The sequence below is a fragment of the Lagopus muta genome, chromosome 11 (assembly GCF_023343835.1).
Source record: "Lagopus muta isolate bLagMut1 chromosome 11, bLagMut1 primary, whole genome shotgun sequence".
NCBI classification, from domain to species: domain Eukaryota; kingdom Metazoa; phylum Chordata; class Aves; order Galliformes; family Phasianidae; genus Lagopus; species Lagopus muta.
In genome coordinates this window covers 16,646,563-16,666,512 of record NC_064443.1, presented here as the reverse complement: position 1 = coordinate 16,666,512, position 19,950 = coordinate 16,646,563, and the positions used below count along the sequence as shown (strand labels likewise).

Genomic DNA, 19,950 nt, shown 5'->3' with positions numbered 1-19,950 from the left:
TCGGGGCTGCGAGGGGCGGCGAGAGGCTGTGAAGGGCTCTGAGGGCGGCACGGAGCCGCGACGGGCGGCGCACCTCCGACGGGCTCTGAGGGGCAGCACGGGGCTGCGATCGGGCTGAGGGGCGGCACGAGCTGCGAGGGGCCCGGGGGGCGGCGCGAGCTGAGGGGCGGCGCGGGCCGGGCCGGGGCGGGGCGCGCGCCGGGCTGGGTGCGGGCGGCGCCAGCAGTGCAGCGAGCGGGGCAGCGGGGCCGGGCGCTCCGCGGGAGCGGCGGACAACGAGCGGCCGTTCCGTGACGGCGCTGCGGGCCGGACTGCCCGCGGGGAGCTGGGGCTGCCGGTTCTGCTTTGCTTCCCCCGTCCCGCCCGCGCTTCGCTTACTTCGGCTGGGCTTTTTTTTTTTTTTTCCTCTCTTTTTTTTAATCGTTATTATTTTTTGGAAAACGGAAGGAGGATGGGATTCGAGCTGGATCGCTTCAGCGGGGAAGTGGACCCCGACTTCAAGTGCAACCTGTGCAACAAGGTTCTGGAGGACCCGCTGACCACCCCCTGCGGCCACGTGTTCTGCGCCGGCTGCGTGCTGCCCTGGGTGGTGCAGCAGGGCAGCTGCCCCGCCAACTGCCAGCGCATCTCCGCCAAGGAGCTCAACCACGTCCTGCCCCTCAAGAGCCTCATCCTCAAGCTGGACATCAAATGCGACAACCACGCGCGGGGCTGCGAGGCGGTGGTGCCGCTGCAGCACCTGGGAGAGCACGCCGAGACCTGCGACTTCTCCCCCGCCAAGTGCCGCAACCGCGGCTGCCGCCAGGTGCTCAACCTGCGCGACGTGGAGGCGCACATGCGGGAGCGCTGCGAGGCGCGGCCGGCCGGGCTGTGCGAGCAGGGCTGCGGCCTGATGCTCACGCACGGCGAGCGCCGGAGCGGCGGCCACAGCTGCCTGCGGGCCCTGCGCGCCCACGGGGCCGCTCTGCAAGCGCGGGCGGCGGCGCTGGAAAAGGCGCTGAAGAAGGAGGCGCTGCGCGCCGGGAAGCGGGAGCAGTCGCTGCTGTCGCGGCTGGCGGCGGCGCAGCTGGAGCTGCAGGTGACGGCGCTGCGCTACCAGAAGCGCTTCACGCAGTACAGCGCCCGCCTGGACGCCCTGGCCCGCGCCCGCTCCGCATCGCCCGGCAAGGTAAGGGCGGCCCCGCGGTGACAGCGCGCCCGCCCGCGGCACCCGGCGTGTGTTCTCCTCCGTTCTCTCCCCGTAACGAAACTGGAGTTTCCGGGGCTGGAAATGGCGCTAAGCCTCCAGGGGCTGGGGGGTCCTGGGTGGGTGTTCGGTGCCCTGGGGGCACGCTGTGCTGTCTGCGTGCCGGGGTCAGACACCTGCTCAGTCCCTGCATTTTGTCCTTAAAAGATCAATTTCTGAGGAGAAAAATTAACTTGATTCCAGGCAGTCAGAAATAGGCTATTTATAAAGGGCCCAGAATCAAAAGGCAGAGCTGCAACAGCCCCCGAGCTCTAATTGGAAAGGGGCTCCCCAGCGAGGGAAGCGCTCGGAGCCAATTATCTTTTAAATGAAGAGACTCGGAGCCCTCCCGGTGACCCGAAATGCGCTGCCACATCCCGGCACGGCCACATACCGGCACAATCACATCCCCGCATGGCAGTTCTCAGTTGCTCGGACTGTCACAGCCGTGTCTCCGCCGCGATGGTGCTGGGGCAGCAGGAGCTGTGCAAGGGAGACAAAACTCATTGTTACATTGTGTTTTCTTCTTAGAGAGGCCACCATTTCAGGGTTTTGCCAACAAGGAAAGTATCTTAACACTGAGCCGACTCTCCTGACTTGGGGCAGTTCTGGGAGGGATGCTGACCCACACGGAGCCCCCGCACAGCCCTGCTGCCTCCTCACACCTCAGCTCTGCTCTGCTCCCAGCAGCACAGCTTTCCCTCATGCTGCTCCAAGGCCAGTGCTGGTCGTGTTGCTTATGCGCTATTTCACTCTGTGAAGTTAGTGAGCTGCACCAAAGGTGCTACTACCAATAACTGTATGCTAACAGCAAAATTTCTTATCAAACTGATGGATGCAGCTGGCCAGAAGGACCGGGCTGGATTTCAGCCCTATTACAAAAAGCTGCTGTGCAGCTTTCTGAAGCAGTGCCTAATCCGAAGAAAGCTGGAAGGTGTCATGTCACCACAGGCTTGTGGCTCAGCGGTCAATCACATGTCTTTCACAGCAGTTTGGGCAGCCCTCCAACACCAACAGCTTATGTCTGCCTTGTGCCCAAAGAAGTACAATCAGGAAACTTGCATCTTTGTGCTCTAGAGAGTGTTTTGAAAAGCCTTTGGTAATCACCTAGCGCAGGGGATGCTTTCCAGTTTGGGGATGTGGCCTGCTTCCAAGCTGTTCCTTAGGGGCTGTTTGCTCAGAGGTTCTAGCACAGGCTGCACAGCGTAGGATGCCGGTTATAAACACTTGGCAGGGCATTGTGTGCTTGCCTGAGGATTAGATTCCTCACTGCCTGGATTACATGTATGATAATATAGAATAACAGACCTCAACTTCAGAGGAAATTGCATATCCAAAGCGTGCAGCACCACTGCTGTCATTATTTTATTATGAAAATACTCATACTAGATAGGTTTTGTTATAAACTGTAATTATCCTGTGTTAAAACACCTAGCACTAATGAATGGTTCAGAATGTGGTGATTCCCAAACTTATTGTAGGATGTTCTGGATTCTCTGCAGATGGAGAAAAAGGGATGTTCTGACTGCTGATGGGTGGTTGCTTGTTTCTGCAGATGTAGAAGCAGACTAGAATAAATCAGAGGTTGTTCCTTCTAGTCAAAACAAAGTGCCCACTTACAGTTCCGTTTAAAGGCTTAGTTAAGGGGAAATATGATAGTGATGGATGAAAGACCCATCATGAAGGACCCAAACTTTTGGCCGTTTGGCTGGGCGAGCTCCACACACGTAGATCTGCATTAACACAGCCTTCCTTTGTGGCACTGCATTTGTCACTCAGCTTTCCCATGTTGTTGCCATAACAATATTCATACACAAAATATATATTTTATACACACTCAGAGAGTCTTCTGATAATACCTCCCAGTTCTGTTAGTCCATTAAACAGGTGGCTGTTAAATAATTCTAGTTCTGTTTACCATGTGTACGCCTTTCCATCCTCTTAGCCACTGAGGGAACAGTTTAATTTCACAGTGTATTTACTGGATGTCTGACCCATGCTTATTCCAAAAGACAAATCTGAAGGCTTATTGAGAGGGAGACTTTATCCCTCGGTTGAGAGGTGACGCTTATTGCGGACAAGCTTAAGGAGGGAGTGGTGGAGAAGGCAGCATGTCTTACTCAAAATTATTGTTCCCTTTGATCAGACCTGTCCATCCTGAAACATCAAAGTCTAAGTAAGCAAGAAAAACCTCATACTATTCAAACAATGCTTAATCCTTGCTGAAACATACCACTGTTCACACCTATTGATAAGCTGATGTAGTCGAGCCTTTATGTACACAGCCATCAAAGTCCTCTGGGAAGCTGTAGGAGGGAATCTGAACCAGCTCTTGGTGCTGATTCCAGTCTGCAGTGTCAAAGCTGTGCCTGGCAAGGTGTGCTTTCAGGGTGGCATTTATACTGTACAAATGTCAGTCTGTCAAAGGTGAATGAAGGCTTTGAGGCGTGGCAAAGCACAGTCTTTGGAAGTCCGGTCTTAAGCCCTTTTGCTTTACTGGCTACAGGAACCAATTCATGATCTGGTGTTTAAGACCTGTGGTTTAGTGCCTATGTGGAGGTAGTAGCACAGGTTTTAATTGCATGAATGCCAAAGGAAGCCCTTTAAGACATGATTGTGTTCTTTCTCAGGCTGACCCAAGCAGGCTCAGCTGGGCTGCAGTCAATAAACAAGGGGCTGAAGTGTTTCCTGTTACAGACAGAGCTTCCTAACCACTGTATTACCAAAGAAATCAGTCTTGCAATACATGAAGCAAAAGGCAGTCTATTAGATCCCCATTACTCAGCTGGGAAGAACAGGGAGCTGCAGCATTTCCAGTTATCTCACTGCCTAATGATTGCTTCACTGTAATGCTAGACATATTAGAGGAGGAAAGAATGGCAGAGCTCTGGAAGAGTAATTTACATTGTGGCTTCCTTAAGAAGCAAAAGCAGTTGTGAAAGAAATTGCTAAGACTGAGAGGAGAATCTGCAAAAGTAACCAATTGGCAAAGCAATGCACTGCTGCCTTCCATGTGCTTGGCTGTTCAGCACAGATGGTGGAGTTATCACTGAATGACATGAGGGGTTTGTCTGTAACGCTACTCTGCTGCCAAAAGGACGCTGCAGACAGGGTACAGATCTGTCAGGTCTGAGCGGAAAGTTTCTTAACACCCCTTAGTTCATTTTTCAGGAATACTAAAGAAAAACACTGCAGTGGAGTGTTTGGGTTTTTTCCACAACTTTTGGCTACCTGCTTTACTACTTTTTCTGCTAGGCATACAGGCATCAAATCGTAGCCACATAAGGAGGCTTTAATGAAAGCATTCAATTCTAATTAGAGAAGTGTCTCAAGAGCAATGTTGTAATTGTTTCTTGATTGTTCTAATTGATTTGCCTTTTTAAAAGGCATAACAGTGGAAGTAAACAGTGACACTATCACATCCCTGTCTTTCAAATGCTGAGTTATCAGTCCATGAAAGCAGCCCCACAGGACTGTAAGTTTGCTCCTTGAAATGCTGTCTGACATACAGGTTTGAAGGCTCACAGTGCAACAGCCTTTACTTCATTTTCCAGTCCTCCTCTGAGTACTTGATTCTTACTGATGCTGAGTGTAGTCAAATTAAAATAAAATTAGTTGGAACTCATTCACATTTCTCTGTAACAGGCCCAAGTGTACTTACTATAGGACCTGTAGGAAAGATAAGATCACAATCTGACAAGAAAATTGTAAACCACATTTTCAGGTGAAGCCTGTTGGCTCAGCAGCTCTGTGGTCAGCAGAGCTCCACCAGCTTACACCGGGAGGAATTTGGGCTTTGTAATCTTCCCAAAATCTATGAGAGTAATTCAGTAATCCAGGATTACTTGGACACTTTTTTATGAGTTTAATAGACATGAATATTTGATTGGCAACTTCAAATTGATATGTTAGAAGAAAAATGCACAAACTAAAACCAGCTGCATCAAATTACAATGTAACTGTTGTAATTTCTGTCATTAATTGGTTATGAAAACCAGACTTGTAAGATAACTTCCTCAAACCTTCTTTGTGTTCATAACTTTTTCACCCTATGGATAAAGCAAAGAAAAAATCTCAGAGGTAGAAATGTTCACAGATATCTGTGGATGCACACCGTACAGCTGGGAGTACCCTGTTCTTATTTCTGAAAAAGAGACTATTATTTAGATGGCTTTTTGTAATTGTGAGCTGTTGTATAGTCTTGTAGTGTTTTGCTGTTTGCTGACAGCACTTAATTGAGTCTGATTACACTGTGAGGATTTAGTTGTATTCTGTAGTGTGTGCATGCAGGTTTGTCCTAGCAAAATGCAGAGGCCTAAGTAGCATCACACTGTCACAAAAGAGATTTTGTATACGTTTATAGAAGATGTACCTTTTATGAGCACATCTGTGCTTAGGAGCAAGCTTGGGTAAGTCAGGATAGCAAATGATGTTTGCACAGTCCTTCGGATATTACAAGGCTGTCCTGCCTTTCTCTGTTGGGCATTTTTTTTTAATTTTTTTTTTTTTTTTTTCATAATCAGACATTTGTTCACTGCAGAATTTCATGTTTTAGAGAATTAATACAACAGTTTTCAGTGCTGAGGGATTTGTGTTTTGCTAGTGTTAAAATTCTGAAGAAAACTGTGCTCAGCGTCTCTTTCCAGCAGGCGCTGTGAATGGCAATTAGCACCACAGCCCCTTTGCAAAATTTGTAGCAGTTTTGTTTAAAGCTGTTTCTAAAGCTCGCCAGAGATTTGCTGTTGTATCACAGTTCATATTCGATACTGTTTAAAACAATGTATTGCAGCTAGCGCCAGAGAGCAACAACATAAAAATGCAGCCCTTCAGACACCCTCAAGCACTGGAAAAGTCAAGAATCTGACTACTGGAGCCGCGGAGTATTTTACATAACAGATCACATATGACTGGGTCAAGTAGTTGCAGGAACAGTATTGCATATAAATATCTTCTGTTGCTGTTAAGTGTCTCACTGTAGATCTCAATAAAAAATACGCATAAATCTCCAGGGCGGGTTTTGCAGAGGCGCCGTGGGGTGGCTGGAGCCGGGGCTGCTGCCTTCCCAGCTCTCCCGCAGAATTGTTCTAAACTTCATGGGAAAAGGAACTAACAAAGCGACCCAACAGCCCGGGATAGAAGTGTTATCTGTCCTGCTCATCAGCGCACACAAATGCTTTGAATGCATCTCTCTGTTCTTTACAGGGTGAAGAAACTAAAGCACTGACTCTCGTCCTTCATCGTGACTCAGGCTCTCTTGGATTTAATATTATTGGTGGCCGACCGTGCGTGGTATGTTAATTGTTAAAATATGTTTGCCCTTTCCAGTTGGGAAAAGCATGTAGGTCAACACTTAGAGGAAAAATGCTGCTGACAACTATTTGGCTCTCTTGGGATTCTTTCAGAGCAAATCTTACATTCAGATTAGTATTGGAGGTCTATTGACTGTATGTTCCTGTCTCTCACATCTTCAGTCTCGCACCCGGTCACAGCTAGTGACACTGACACAGGTGGAATGTCACTCCCAAAACGCTGAAAGCCCCGGTACCTTTTTCTCAGACCGTACTGTTTCAAAGATAGTGCACGAGTTCAGGACCGCAGCTTTAGACCTTTTACAGTTCATTAAGAAATCGATATTTACTCTCCTTTCCACCAGAGACCAGGCTGCCCTCTGTGCAGGTGAAGGGATGTAATTTAAACAACCTACTTTTGAATTCCATGATTTCAGCAGATGTTTCCTGCACACACACTCACTAATGTATTTTTTCTTGATGCTTGCTGGCAGGAGCTGCTGCATCTGACTTTAATTAGATCAAGGAGTGGAATATACCTTGTCCTAGTAATTTAGAAAAGTACTCAGAACTACTCCTTGGACTGTCGGAAATGTGACATTAATGACAATTTATTCCTGGTGAATTCACTTGAAAGTTATTGTTTATAGTTAACATTTTTCAGTTCCTTTTCTGAGAAACTGTTCTGCACCAATAGCTGATTTCACAATAGACAGGGATGTGAAGATACCTTATTAGTTAGAGGTTGTTTTTCACAGTTTTATTTCCAAGGTTCCAGAGGAAGAGCCGTGCAACTAAAAATAAAAACGCACTGTTGCTTTCTGTTTGATGTGCAATCAGGCTGCTGTCTCACTGGATTCTACATTATCATAATTATGACAGCTACTACTGAGCTGGCCTAAGTCAGAAGAAAACAATTATCCTGCAAATGATGAGCCTAATGAAAGTCCATTCCTGGCTGTACAGTTACTCAGAATGGGAGGATCAGGTGTTCTCATTAGTCCAAATAGGCCCATATTAAGACATCACTAAGAATATTTATTCTGAATTACATGCACTGCTGTGGCACAGGCGAGTTTTAGCTCAGCACAAATTAGAGTTACTTCAAGGTTCAGTAATGTGTTTTTCATTTCATCTTTAAAGGACATTCAAGATGGTTCAGCCAGCGAAGGAATTTTTGTATCAAAAATAGTTGACACTGGGCCTGCTGCTAAGGAAGGAGGGCTCCAAATTCATGACAGGATTATTGAGGTATGTGAGTACACTATCCAGCCTCTTTTAATAGTCCGAGTTCTGTTGTCATGTCTTCAAATGGCATGAAGTTTAGCGTGGGTTCGGGAGAAATGTACCGTGGTAAACACTGTCTAGAAGACATGTCTGCTAAAATATGCTCGACTTGATTCAGTGCTGACCTCTGTGGCTTTAGGTATAGTTCTTACCTAAATATAGAAACCAGATTATGGTTGGTATGTGCACGTCCTGACTTTCTGAGGAGCGAGTATCTATCTGGTATGCCGTAGATATTTCTTTTTAAAGCTATTGGAAACTTGTAAGTTATTTAGTTAAAACCATATGTGAAATATCTGTAGTGTAAACCTTGATTTTATTTATCCTGGTTTCTAAGACCAAAGGTAATAAATGTTTCGAATGGCCAGAAAATATTCTACTCTGCAGTTTCTGTAGGATTTATTATAAACCTGCCTGAGGTACTCCATTACTGTTGTTTGTAACTACTTGTATTATTCCGTTTGGAGTCTGAATTTCTTCTCATTTTGCCAAAGTCTTGACATCAATAAAAAGGCCTTTCTGTGAAAGTGATGGTTGCTTGAAATGTTTGTTTGGGAAAAAAGATCTTTTTTTGAGAGAGAGAGAGAGAGAAAGAAGGAGGTTGGTTTTCATGAAATGCAGCTGAGTGTGAGTCCGTTTCCTTTGTTTAGCATTTTACAGTTTAAAAAAGTGTTCTTTGCTGTCTTATTTCTGTAGGCTGGAGAAACTTTGAGAGTCTGTTGTTCCAAAAGATAAGTGCTGTGTTTGTTGCCAAGGATATCATGGAGCAACCAGTTTCTCTAAGTAATGGAATTCTATTGCTCTTATGTTTTGCAAATGAGCAGTAAACAGCTGTTAAGGATTTTCTGTTGGCAGAAGACAATGTGTATTTGCTATTTTCTGTGCTGTTATGGTAAATCGTATTCACAATTTAGTAAGGATATAAAATATTAATTAAGTTTCTTCGTATGGAAAGGAGTGGAGCCACAGTAGCAGAACTATAAAAAGATAAGAAGCTGAGCTGTGAAATGATCCAGAGTTGCTTAAACCATATTTATGGTATAACATAATTGGGAAAAGGTCTGTAATTTTTGTTTGAACTAGAATTTTTCCCATAGGCACATATTTCCCCAAAGCGTGTTTGAAAAGCTGACATCCGTTTCTGAAGTAGCGCATAATCACACGAACAAAACAACTATGAAAAACAAAACGTTGGAAAATCAAACTCCCCAAAGTAAGGAGATGTCCTGGTTTTCAATCTCCTTGAGTGTTAGCACTGTAACTCAGCCTGGAATTGCAACCATATGGCAGTTTGTTATAGGAGTTGCCAGGAGAAAACGAAGGCAGCTGACCTCCACAGGCCCTATGGATTCTGCTCTCTTGCAAGCAATTTTGGTCCTTACTGCTTTTCTCTGCTCCATTTTTCCAAAGTTCAGTATTTGGCACTGGTAGCACAGATCAGGCTGAGCAACTAAATACTGCTATGGTGTTTGTGCCAACGGTAAGAACCCAAGAGGAACATAGAGGAAGGCAGGCAGGGTGAGATTCCATGCTGTGTTTCTTGGCTGCTCTGTGAGTGCAGCCTTACCTCTGTCAGTAGCATTTGGGCAGAGTTCTTCCCACAGTTCCAAGCTACATTTTCTCATAAAACAGAACTCCAGAATGAAAACACAAGGAGAACTGGTTGTATGTGTAGCATGCTAAGGGTAGCAGAAGCCCAACTGAATGCTGTGTGTTGACAGCCTGTGCTGTCTGCAAATTCGTTTTCATATTCACTCATTTTTAAATACACACAAAAGGCTGATGAAAATTCAGCAAAACGGTTACAAAATCAAATGTGTGAGTTTGGATTAGGAACGCCTTGTTGAAGGCAATCTCTGAGAGACACCCAGCTGATGAGTTTTGATTCCCACTGTGGAGCAGTCACTGAGTGTGCTAATAGGTTCTTCTCAGATCAAATGGCTGAATGTAATGCCCCCCAGCCACTACAGGCATCCGGTTCACAGAACTAGAGTGGTCTGATGCAAAGCCCTAGAAGTCCTTGTACTGGGGACATCAGCACCTAAAAACTACTGTATACTTTTTGACTCTGTGAAATTTGTATTTACTGCATTGTATTTAACCCTATTCTAGGCAAGGAAGAAAAGGGATACCTCTTGCATCAAGGCATCTAACCCAGCTTTGTCATACTGATAGATAATTGAAATATCCTGTAAATTACCTAGCTGAAGATCAGTAAACATTTAATGATAGTCTCTAATGAAGCAAAACCCAAAGTTCATAACTACGTCTGGCAGTTCAGCAGATGTAGCTGTAAATGACAAGATGCAATCAAAAGCCTCAGGTGGAACCCATCACAGACAATACAGCATGCTAATGGGTCACATTTGCTTTGAAAAGCAGGAGAGATGACAAAGAAACAGGATAATTATCTAGAACTGAGTTTGGCTATCTAGAACTTGCTCTTAATATTATGGTTTTAAGTAACACCAGCATGATTTTAAATAGACGCCCTCACAGAGAGCTCTCATTCTAACATAAGATGCTGAGCGTAAGATCTCCAAAATGATTCCAGAGTTCATGGCAGTGAACTTAAAATGGAGTAAGACAGAAATAATTTTATTTCCTTTTGAAAATGTTTCTTTATTGTGGATCTCCTGGCAGGCGTATTTTGGAGCTTATGTCAAATAAGAGCATTGTTTCTCATTTTCAAAACTGCCAAAACATTTCTCAGTACTTAGCAGGGATTACACAGTGCGCAATTTGGATGCACAGTGCTGTTTATAGCTGATAGCAAATGTTGCTTGGAAGTTCTTTCCCCTGACAAATTATACTGAGATGAACCTTGAATTATGTCTGAGATAATTTTAAATCGTATTTTCCCACCGGTTCAGATTTCCTATTTTACACATTTTAAAAGAATACATATAAAAAAGTAAATCAGGTCTAATAACTGTGTTGAATTTTCAGTAAAAGCATTTTTTGGACTGTATTTCAGCAACACAGGCAGTGCCACTGTGAAGTGCTTCCCCTGCTAAATGGCATACATCATCGAGATGAATGTTGCATGATCTGTGCTGCTCAGTCTTGAAAGCAGCACACGACAGAAACACAAACACATCCTTTTCCTTCGTATTTCATTTTACAAATTCTGTAACATAATAAAGATATTTAGTGGTTACACAGGACCTTCAGGAATATCTTATAGCTGTTTCCTTCGCTGTTTTATCTTATTATCCTTATTTTGCAATTGGGTAATCTGAAGTATACCAGAAAGTATCTTCCCAAATTGTCAGGTCAGAGTGAAAGACTTGGATCTTGGTCTGTTCATTCTTGCTCTCTGTAAATCAATGCTTTTCACCTGTATCTGTTTCCAGGTATTTCACAACTACTTTAGAAGTGAGGAAGTAATGATATTATGAGACTTTCTATAGTGTGGCTACAGGATTTTCATGTACAGCTGTGACTTATTTATTCAAAGCAAACAGCTGATTTAAAGTGATATTCTGAATTATTGTTCTATAGCAAATTGCCATATTAAAAACATGCTGAAACTATTGATTTTATTACAGAGGAATTACTATTTTCATAGATTACATTTTTGTCAGGGCAACAGAATGGTCCTAATTTCCTCTTGTAGCAGAGTTGGTTCAAGTCCCAGCCATGAAGGACTCCTCTATGCAGCTGCCTGGCATTTCTTCAGACAAAGTTTTTATTTTTAAGCACGTCAGCTCTGAAAGATTATGAATTAAGTACAGCATTCTCTTCTCACTGACGAGTAAACTCATTTGTTTAGCTTCAGAGGCTGAACAGAAAGGAGGCTTGAAATGCTGACTGCTTGCCACCTTAAAATGTTTTTAGTACAATTAGGGTACTGTTGCAGTATCATAAACTGTCATAGCTGCACCAAAACCACAAGAATTTATTCCACCTGAGCTTGCCCAATGTCTCATGCTGCTCGCAGGAGGATCATTAGTTTAGGAGTTGAGAATTTGTCTCAGTGCATTTGATTGATTTTCCCCAAAGTGCACTCACTTGCTACACATTACAGGCTGCCTTTCTGTTAGGTGAGTTTCTTCACAGGTTACTCAAAGGAACAATGAAACTTTTTAGCAAATCATCTACTGTATGTTTGTAAATAAGATGTACAATTTGCTCTGGATTCTCCATTCAGCCTGTAGTACACAGGCAGTTCTAGCAGAACAACTTTCTGCTTTTTTCTCAGCAAACCACACTGGGTATCAGAGTTAGCAGTGTAGCTTTCAGAAAGTCAGATCAGCACAGAAAGCACATCAGCCAGGCAGGAGGACAGGGAAAGGAGTGCTCACAGCAGCACAGCATACATTGCCCTGTTGGGGAAATATGTGGGCCAAGAAAGATCTGCTGCTTTGTAGTGGACTGAAAGAGTAAATGAAGAAACTTTTCACGTGCTCTGCTGGCATGGGACAGGATCTAGTTTTTCCATGAGGTTGAGTATTTGGGCTGAAAGAGTTCCATGTACTGCCAGCCCAGCTTTCCTGCCAGCATAGAGTTGTTCCCCCAGCTGCATGCCCACTGCAGCTTATCACCACTTGCAGACTGTTCACAGGAGACTTCCACAAGTAATCAGTAAATGTAATAACTGAGCAGAGCTTTCAGTTTCTCCTTTGCTGGTGCACTTTCTAAAATCAGCTTTAACATGATAAACTTTTGCATTTTCTTGCAGAAGGCTCACTGCATGCACTAACTGAACTCCGATAGGCAGAGAGGCTGAACAGAATTTTTCATTGTCGTGAATGGAAGAGTTCAGCTCTGCAAACAAGATTTACTATGCAGATACATGCACTTAGGAATTAATTTTCTGGAAAAAAACTATTTTAAGACAGCAACTTAAAATTGACTGTTCCTGTTCCTGCCAGGACATGCAAGCACACTTGAGTATTTCTGGAGAGGGAACATAGTGGGGAAATGAGTACAGTTATAGCAAAGTCAGCTTTTTTTGGTGTCTAACTTGCAGAACATTTTCCAAGCCCTTTGTCCGTATCTGCTCATGTATCACAAAGCATCCTCATGTCTGTGCTAAAGCATAGATCTTGCAGGTTGCTCAGTGTTAAAAGGGAGTTTTAATAGTCTTAAGGGGAAAATGGAAATGAAAACAAAAGGTGTTGGTTATCACTGCATTTTTTCATCTCATAAATGGATTTGCCTGATTCCCTATCAGTGCTGCATTCTGAGCTGTGGGAAAGAAGGCAACAAACCAGACAGCAAGAGGAGGATGAACCAAAGATGTGTAGTGCATGTTTTACAGTAAATATTGAATCATCATCCTTCCCACAAGCAGCCAAAAAAAAAAAAAAAAAAAAAAAAAAAAGAAAGAAAAATCCATTGGATGGGTTGAAAATATAAAGTTCTGTAAAGAAGGAAACAATTGTTTCTACCCTAGTCGATGAGGAATATACTTTCTAAGTCATATGCTTATGCATCAAACTTCCTGACTGTAGGAAAATGGGAGAGAAAAATGCCAGCAATGAGACAGCCTTTTATAAGACTTTAAAAACCAAATCACTCAAGGCATGGACTGAACAACACGTGCCCCACCTCCCAATATTCTTTGGTGTGATGATGAACTTGCTTTGTACCATGAAGAACAGGACTTGGAGAGGAAATGCAAACTGCTTTGATAACTTCCAGGCCTGCCAAACCTCACGTGAAGTGTGGGACCCAACAGGCGACTTGTGTTGCAAGATCATAGGCTTGTCAAGCATCTCATCCTGCCTCCCACCCTCATGTTTACCATTTCCAGTGAGTGAACCCATGCTTGGTTTGGTTTCCTCTTGCTAACATCTTGTCAGCATCCCAAGGATGCCGGCTCAGCATATGCAGCCTCTTGCCAGGCTGTTCTGTGCCAAGGCAGGACGAGGTCACCCACAGCCTGGGAAGGCACAGTGTGGAGGTTCTCCTGCCTGGTGTCACCTCATGGGCTGCAGGAGCAGTCACAGTGCTGTGCACAAGCCTGTGCCCTGGGCATGAACTCCAGGGAGAAAACACAACTTGAGAAATTCAGATTCTGGCTTTATGAATTATTGCTCGTTCAAAGTGAAAAATAGCTGTTCCATATTCTTTTTAGCTGAGCAAAAAGAAATGCATCAAGTTCCAACAAATACTTTTTAAAAAGATGAACATAAAGCCTTTAACAATGGGGCAATTTAATCCTTTCACATGTGGCACAATTTTTTGCATTTTAAATCATCTCCTGTTCAGTTTTCCACTTTGAAAGCCAAACCATTATGATTAACTGTTAGATTTTATTTTTAGATTTTTGAATGCTCTGAATCTTTTTAGAGAGAGCACACAGAATGTCCTATCAACTATTTTCACACATTTTGTTTGTATCACAATAATGGAGCAATCAGATGCAATCATCTCTAGATTAGTACATATGTAGAACATTACCATGTCAATCGTATGAAAAGATATGCAAAAAGCGAGTGCAAATTAACTGGGGGGGAAAAAAAAAGCAAGCTCAGATCATTGCCATTCAAAATGCACTTGAGTAAAATTTGCATAACTTTTAATTTAGAATTACAGGAAAGATGGAATTTGTCCAGTAAATGTGCAGAAAAGCTGTATGTATGTGTGAGGTCAGCAGGCCTTTCCAAAAATCCTCCTCATGGAGCAGCTCACCCTGCAGTGCTAACCTGGTCTGTGCCACTGGTGGGATTTGTCCTCAAACCAAGAGCATGGTATGGAGACCTGCCTGTTGTGAGCACTTCATTTGTCTGCATTTCACAATAGCACACTTTCCTTTTTTCTCACACATATAATATGAAAATTGAAATGAAATCCTAGAATCTGTTCTGGTAACACCTACAATGCAGTCGCTTCTAGACAATGGTCTTTATAGTGTTTAAGTCAACTTCTTCTTAATAGAGCATGTCTTCCAGCATGAAGTATTGGGTTGTTTTATTCCTTTTCCTAATTTATTCTTTATACCACGAAAATCCAAAAGCTGTTCACAATTAACACACAGTTCTGTGCTTTAAACACTGAGAGGGGACAACTTATCAGCACTGTGACTCTAATTCCAATGCTGTTGACCACTTCTCTACTTTATGCATGATGTTGATAATTTTTAAAGCAATACAACTTTGCTATATTATGTTTCACTACAAAGCACAACTATAGGACTTATAAAGTTTTTAGACTCTCATAAACAGAAATGGTACTGGGCTGATAATAATAGTATAGAGATGTTTTGCTTCAGTACTGGGGCTTTTAAATGAGTGCAGTATGTAAGTTGTTGCTTTTATAATGTTGTAGAAGTTGTGTGTTTTTTTTTAATGCTATCTGTAAAATCTTATGCCTGTGAAGGGAATTTTCCACTGAAAGTGGAATTTGGCTTTAAAGACTGAGGGAGAATAATGTTGCAAAAATGGGAAGTTGTGAATTGCTCTGAAGAAGGGGACTGGTACAAAACACTGTGTGTGAGAGACACACATCCCATCCCTGTGCAGCAGCCATTCTTCTGGAGAAGGGCCAGGTGATCACTGCGCTTTGGGCTACACAATCCCATACAGCCCAAATGTTGCAAATATCTTTTCTGCATCTAAAATGGTACATTAATGGTGGAATGCGTTTCAGTTGTGCAAGGCAGGTGCAAGAAAGTCAAGTTATGCAAAATACTATCTTCTGTTGGTACAAGCTCTTTGCTACTAGCCTTCTCAAGCCTTGTGTTAAAATATTCTTTCAAAATGATTACTGATTTATATAGCCTCGGTCGTATAACTTCACCTATGGATATCAGGAACTGCATGTGCTCTGGCAGGCTGCTCTTGTACACCCTTTCACAATGACAAAATATAGATGGTTATCATCTGTAACCTCAGTATACTATCCATTATTACTTCCAGTTCATCTACCAGCAGTACAAAATAGCTGAAATTGGGTTTAAGTGACATATGCAGAGGCATGACAGGTCTCTTAATTGTAAAGAGCTTTATATGGAAACACTTCAGTTTTTCTTCTGTCTGTTTTTCTTCTGCCAAAATCCAGGTAACTCCGAACTACACAAAAGTCTAAGTAACTCTGAAAGCATCACAGGGATATGGGTAATTGTGAGGTCCCACCTCCAAGTTTAACAAACAGAGTGAAATCTTGCTTCCCAGGGTGACAGAATGGCAGAGGTTGGAGACTATCTCTGCGTTGCTCAGAGCAGGGCAAGCTGAAGCCTGGTGCCCAGGGTCCTTCCTTGGGATGTAGAATATTCAACATATTCATGTTGAAATTTCAACATCTTCATCAATGACCTTGATGAGGGGATAATGGCCACCCTCAGCAAGTTTGCCGATGATACGAAGTTGGGAGGATTGGCTGACACGCCTGAAGGCTGTGTTGCCATTCAGCAAGACCTGGATAGGCTGGAGAGCTGGGCAGAAAAAAACCGGATGAGGTTTAACAAAAGCAAGTGTAGAGTCTTGCATCTGGGGAGGAATAATTGCATGCACCAGTACAGGTTGGGGGATGAGCTGCTGGAGGGGAGCTCTGCAGAAAGGGACCTGGGTGTCCTGGTGGACGACAGGTTGGCCATGAGCCAGCAGTGTGCCCTTGTGGCCAAAAAGGCCAATGGCATCCTGGGGTGCATTAAAAAGAGCGTGGCCAGCAGGTCAAAGGAGGTGATCCTCCCCCTCTACTATGCCCTGGTAAGGCCTCATCTGGAGTACTGCGTCCAGTTCTGGGCTCCCCAGTACAAAAAAGACAGGGATCTCTTGGAGAGAGTCCAGCGGAGGGCCACGAAGATGGTGAAGGGCCTGGAGCATCTCTGCTATGAGGAAAGGCTGAGTGAACTGGGTCTGTTCAGCCTTGAGAAAAGGAGACTGAGAGGGGACCTGATCCAGGTCTATAAATATCTAAGGTGTGGGGGGCAGAATGGCGAGGCTGGACTCTTTTCAGTGGTGAGTGGAGACAGGACAAGGGGAAATGGCCAGAAACTGGAGCATAGGAAGTTCCGCACAAACATGCGCAAGAACTTCTTTACAGTGAGGTGACGGAGCACTGGAACAGGCTGCCCAGGGAGGTGGTGGAGTCTCCTTCTCTGGAGATGTTCAAGACCTGCCTGGATGCCGACCTGTGCAACCTGGTTTAGGGAACCTGCTTTGGCAGGGGGGTTGGACTCGATGATCTCAGGAGGTCCCTTCCAACCCCTACAATTCTGTGATTCTGTGATTCTGTGATTCTGTAATAGAAGCACGCACACGCTGGGTTTGTGAATAGGCCTTTTGGGCTGTGGGGCTGGGCAGGAATCTCAGCTGCAAACTGGTAAATATTATGTATGTTTGATTGATTGGATGAACATGAGAAAGAAACCAGCAACAGGAAGGGAGAGTGAAAATGTTTCCTGAATCATTTGGGGGAAAAAAAAAAAAAGAGCTTTTCAGTGCTGTTGTTTTCTTTTTTTCTCTGTCAGTTCTGCAGGCTTCCCAGCTCAGGAAGATTTAGTTTATTTCTCAAAAGGTCTTGCTTATAAAGCAGATCTTTCTCTGGCTCCAGCCAGCTCTAATAAAAATTAGCAGTAACCTTAGCAGCTGCCGTGCCACATGACTGCTTGGGATTGCATAACTGCTTTTTCCTTCTAAAGAAACACACAAAGAGATCATCTGATCTCCTGCCTTGCAGCATTCTCTGTGAAGTGTTTCTCTAGCTTGATTCCTAAACAAAAATCTTTTTCTTCTTTCTTCTAACAGTCCTCTCTTTTTAAGACCAAAGTCTGTCCATAAATAGTAACGGACTGTAGGCAGAACTTTCTTGACTTAAGCCCATGAATGAATTGGGTGATTTTTTTTTTCTGTTACTCAAACTATTACTGTTTATCAACAGTAAGGCACGTCTTGAATAAAAGCTAATGTCAGCCTGAAGTCATTCAAAGAAATATTTTGCTGCTGAAACTGAGGCTTTTTAGGACTGTTAGTATTCCTGAGAGCATGCTTTTGGATGGAGATGCATTGTGGTTTGACAAGAAGATAAAGAAAGAAAAGAATCCTGTGGCCATATAATAGATGTAAACTGAACACACTCTTGGCTCAGTGCAGGTCCCATTTAATTCACTGGAAATCCCAGTGTATTTAACCTGATCCACAAGCACAGAACAGTTGGAAGTTTAAATTACTCTTCCTGTGTGGCATGTGGAGATGGACCATTGTTTTCTGACTAATTGGTTTTCCCTCTAGCAAAAAGGAAAAGAAAAAAAATTAAATGCTTATTCCATGCAGTAGCATCGTACCACTTCTGCAGAGCACTACACAGTGTCAAAGAAAAAGGTGGAACTGATCTATGAGCAGACGTTGCTCTGCATGAAGATGCAGTGCGACCTGTTAGATTCGATGTGGCTAAGGGCAGGGTGAGAAGCAAAATGCCTTTTGCTGGTCCAGCAGTGTTGTGGCAGACACACCAGTGTCCCACTGCACAAGTGCTTCCTGGAGCCAGAAGTCTCAGGCAAACTTGTAAGCACTTCTTTTATACGAAATCATCAGTGGTGGCTAGCATTCATTTACTGCAGTTGTTAAGGAAATCTCAGGTCTCTAGCTTGAATCCTTAAGTCAATTAAGTGTGCTTTGAAAAGAGTGCCAACTCTTCATAGCTCAGTTCATTCCAAGTGTGAAGCAGCAAAAGTGAGACAATGATAATGTCACAGAATATGAGATGTTGCTAAAAATAATGGGCAAGTTCTCATGCACTGAAGCCTTGGAACCTGCACATTTCAAGGGCACTGGCTTGCAGCAGTCAGATTCCCCTCATCCACTTGAGCTGAAGCAGTCAACCTAACCAGAGGATTGCAGAAGACTGAATTTATAGAATTTTCATTTTTGCATCTTCCCCTTTTTTCTGCTGCAGTCTTTCTTTTTCCATCACTTTTTGGGAGGACCTAGTTCTCATTTTGAATCAAAAGTTTTGGCACCTTTTATAACATAGACTGAAGAGTTTCTAGAATCGTTCCTTTGGTAGAGGTTACCATCAAATAACTTGGAACATAAAGAAGTGAGCAGTCTTCAGATGCAGTTGCAGTTGACAAGTTTCCTGCTAGCAACTTGTATTAATTTAATTTCACACAGCCAACTCTGGTTCCTTCTTGTATTTGAAAGAGTTTTTTTTTTAAATATAACCTCTCATTGTTTTTCTTTCATTTTGGCCTCCTTTTCTCTTGCTTTGTAGGCAGTTTCCTTTGCAGCAGGGGAATTGCTGTTTCTATTACAAACCTTTCTCTGGCAACTGGAACTTTTCTTTCAGTTTTGGCCCCTGCTGATAATTACAGTTTTCTCTTACTCTCTCTTTGCTTTACATTTACCAAAAATAAAGTTTGTTTGCTCTCTGAGGATTTCACATCACAGAAGATTTTTGCAGGCTTTCAGAGCTGCTGACTTGAACCAAGTAATAAACGTAGGAATGAGGAGGGGTGTCAGAGAGTGATAGATAATATATTAGCCTCTTGCTGGGTCTAGCAAATCTCCAAGTTTTATAGACTATTAAAGGCTGCTTTCACTGGGCTGACATTGTGCATCTCAGCTCGTTTTCCCAGCTTCCCTTCCTCAGACAATCTGAGCAGTTGGATACCCGAATTCATTAGATTAATCAGAAGCATTTTAGTAATGTATCTCAGGCAGAAATAGAGAGGTGTCAGGGGGTCAAGAAGATGCTGTGACGTTTTCTGTGGGGCTAAAATGAATTCCATGCATACGCAAAAGAATCAGGAAGAGCAGTGCCCCAACAGCCTTCTCGTGTTTGGGCCATTTGCTGTTAACTGGTGCTGGTCTCTTGATTAGGCTTTATGCTTGCTTTTGCATAATGTGTTATAATGTGAATAGATTTGTGGAACAAAGGAACCAAAACCCCACAGTGAGAGCTAAGGAGACACACTTCTCCCTAATCCTGTCCCTTTTGCCCTGAGTAATAATTTACCCTAAAAATAATTTCTTTTCCTTTTGTTTGTTCCATACTCCAAGGTTCTGATCAAGGGTTGCAGAGTCCAGCCCATTCTACTTGTATGTGTCTGACTGCAACCATTTAATTCCTTTCCTTTAGAAAACCTTTTTTTAAAAACAAAAACAAAAACCTAAGCCCAAAAGCTTTTATCTACTTAGAAAGTGTTTTCCTGCAGTTTCAGGAAGAAATGCAATTAGCATGGCTGCTTAATTAAACTGA

At 43.4% G+C, this 19,950-nt stretch overlaps 1 protein-coding gene across 1 annotated transcript in view; it reads left to right on the top strand.

Moving 5' to 3' along the window:
• Window positions 1-222: 222 nt before the first annotated feature.
• PDZRN3 (PDZ domain containing ring finger 3) overlaps window positions 223-19,950 on the top strand; it is a 126,979-nt gene continuing 107,251 nt past the window's right edge. The window contains exons 1-3 of the mRNA XM_048957801.1: window positions 223-1,168; window positions 6,428-6,514; window positions 7,657-7,764. Of these exons, the coding sequence (XP_048813758.1) occupies window positions 452-1,168; window positions 6,428-6,514; window positions 7,657-7,764 (912 nt within the window). The 5' untranslated portion in view covers window positions 223-451. The remainder of the gene's footprint in view (window positions 1,169-6,427; window positions 6,515-7,656; window positions 7,765-19,950) is intronic.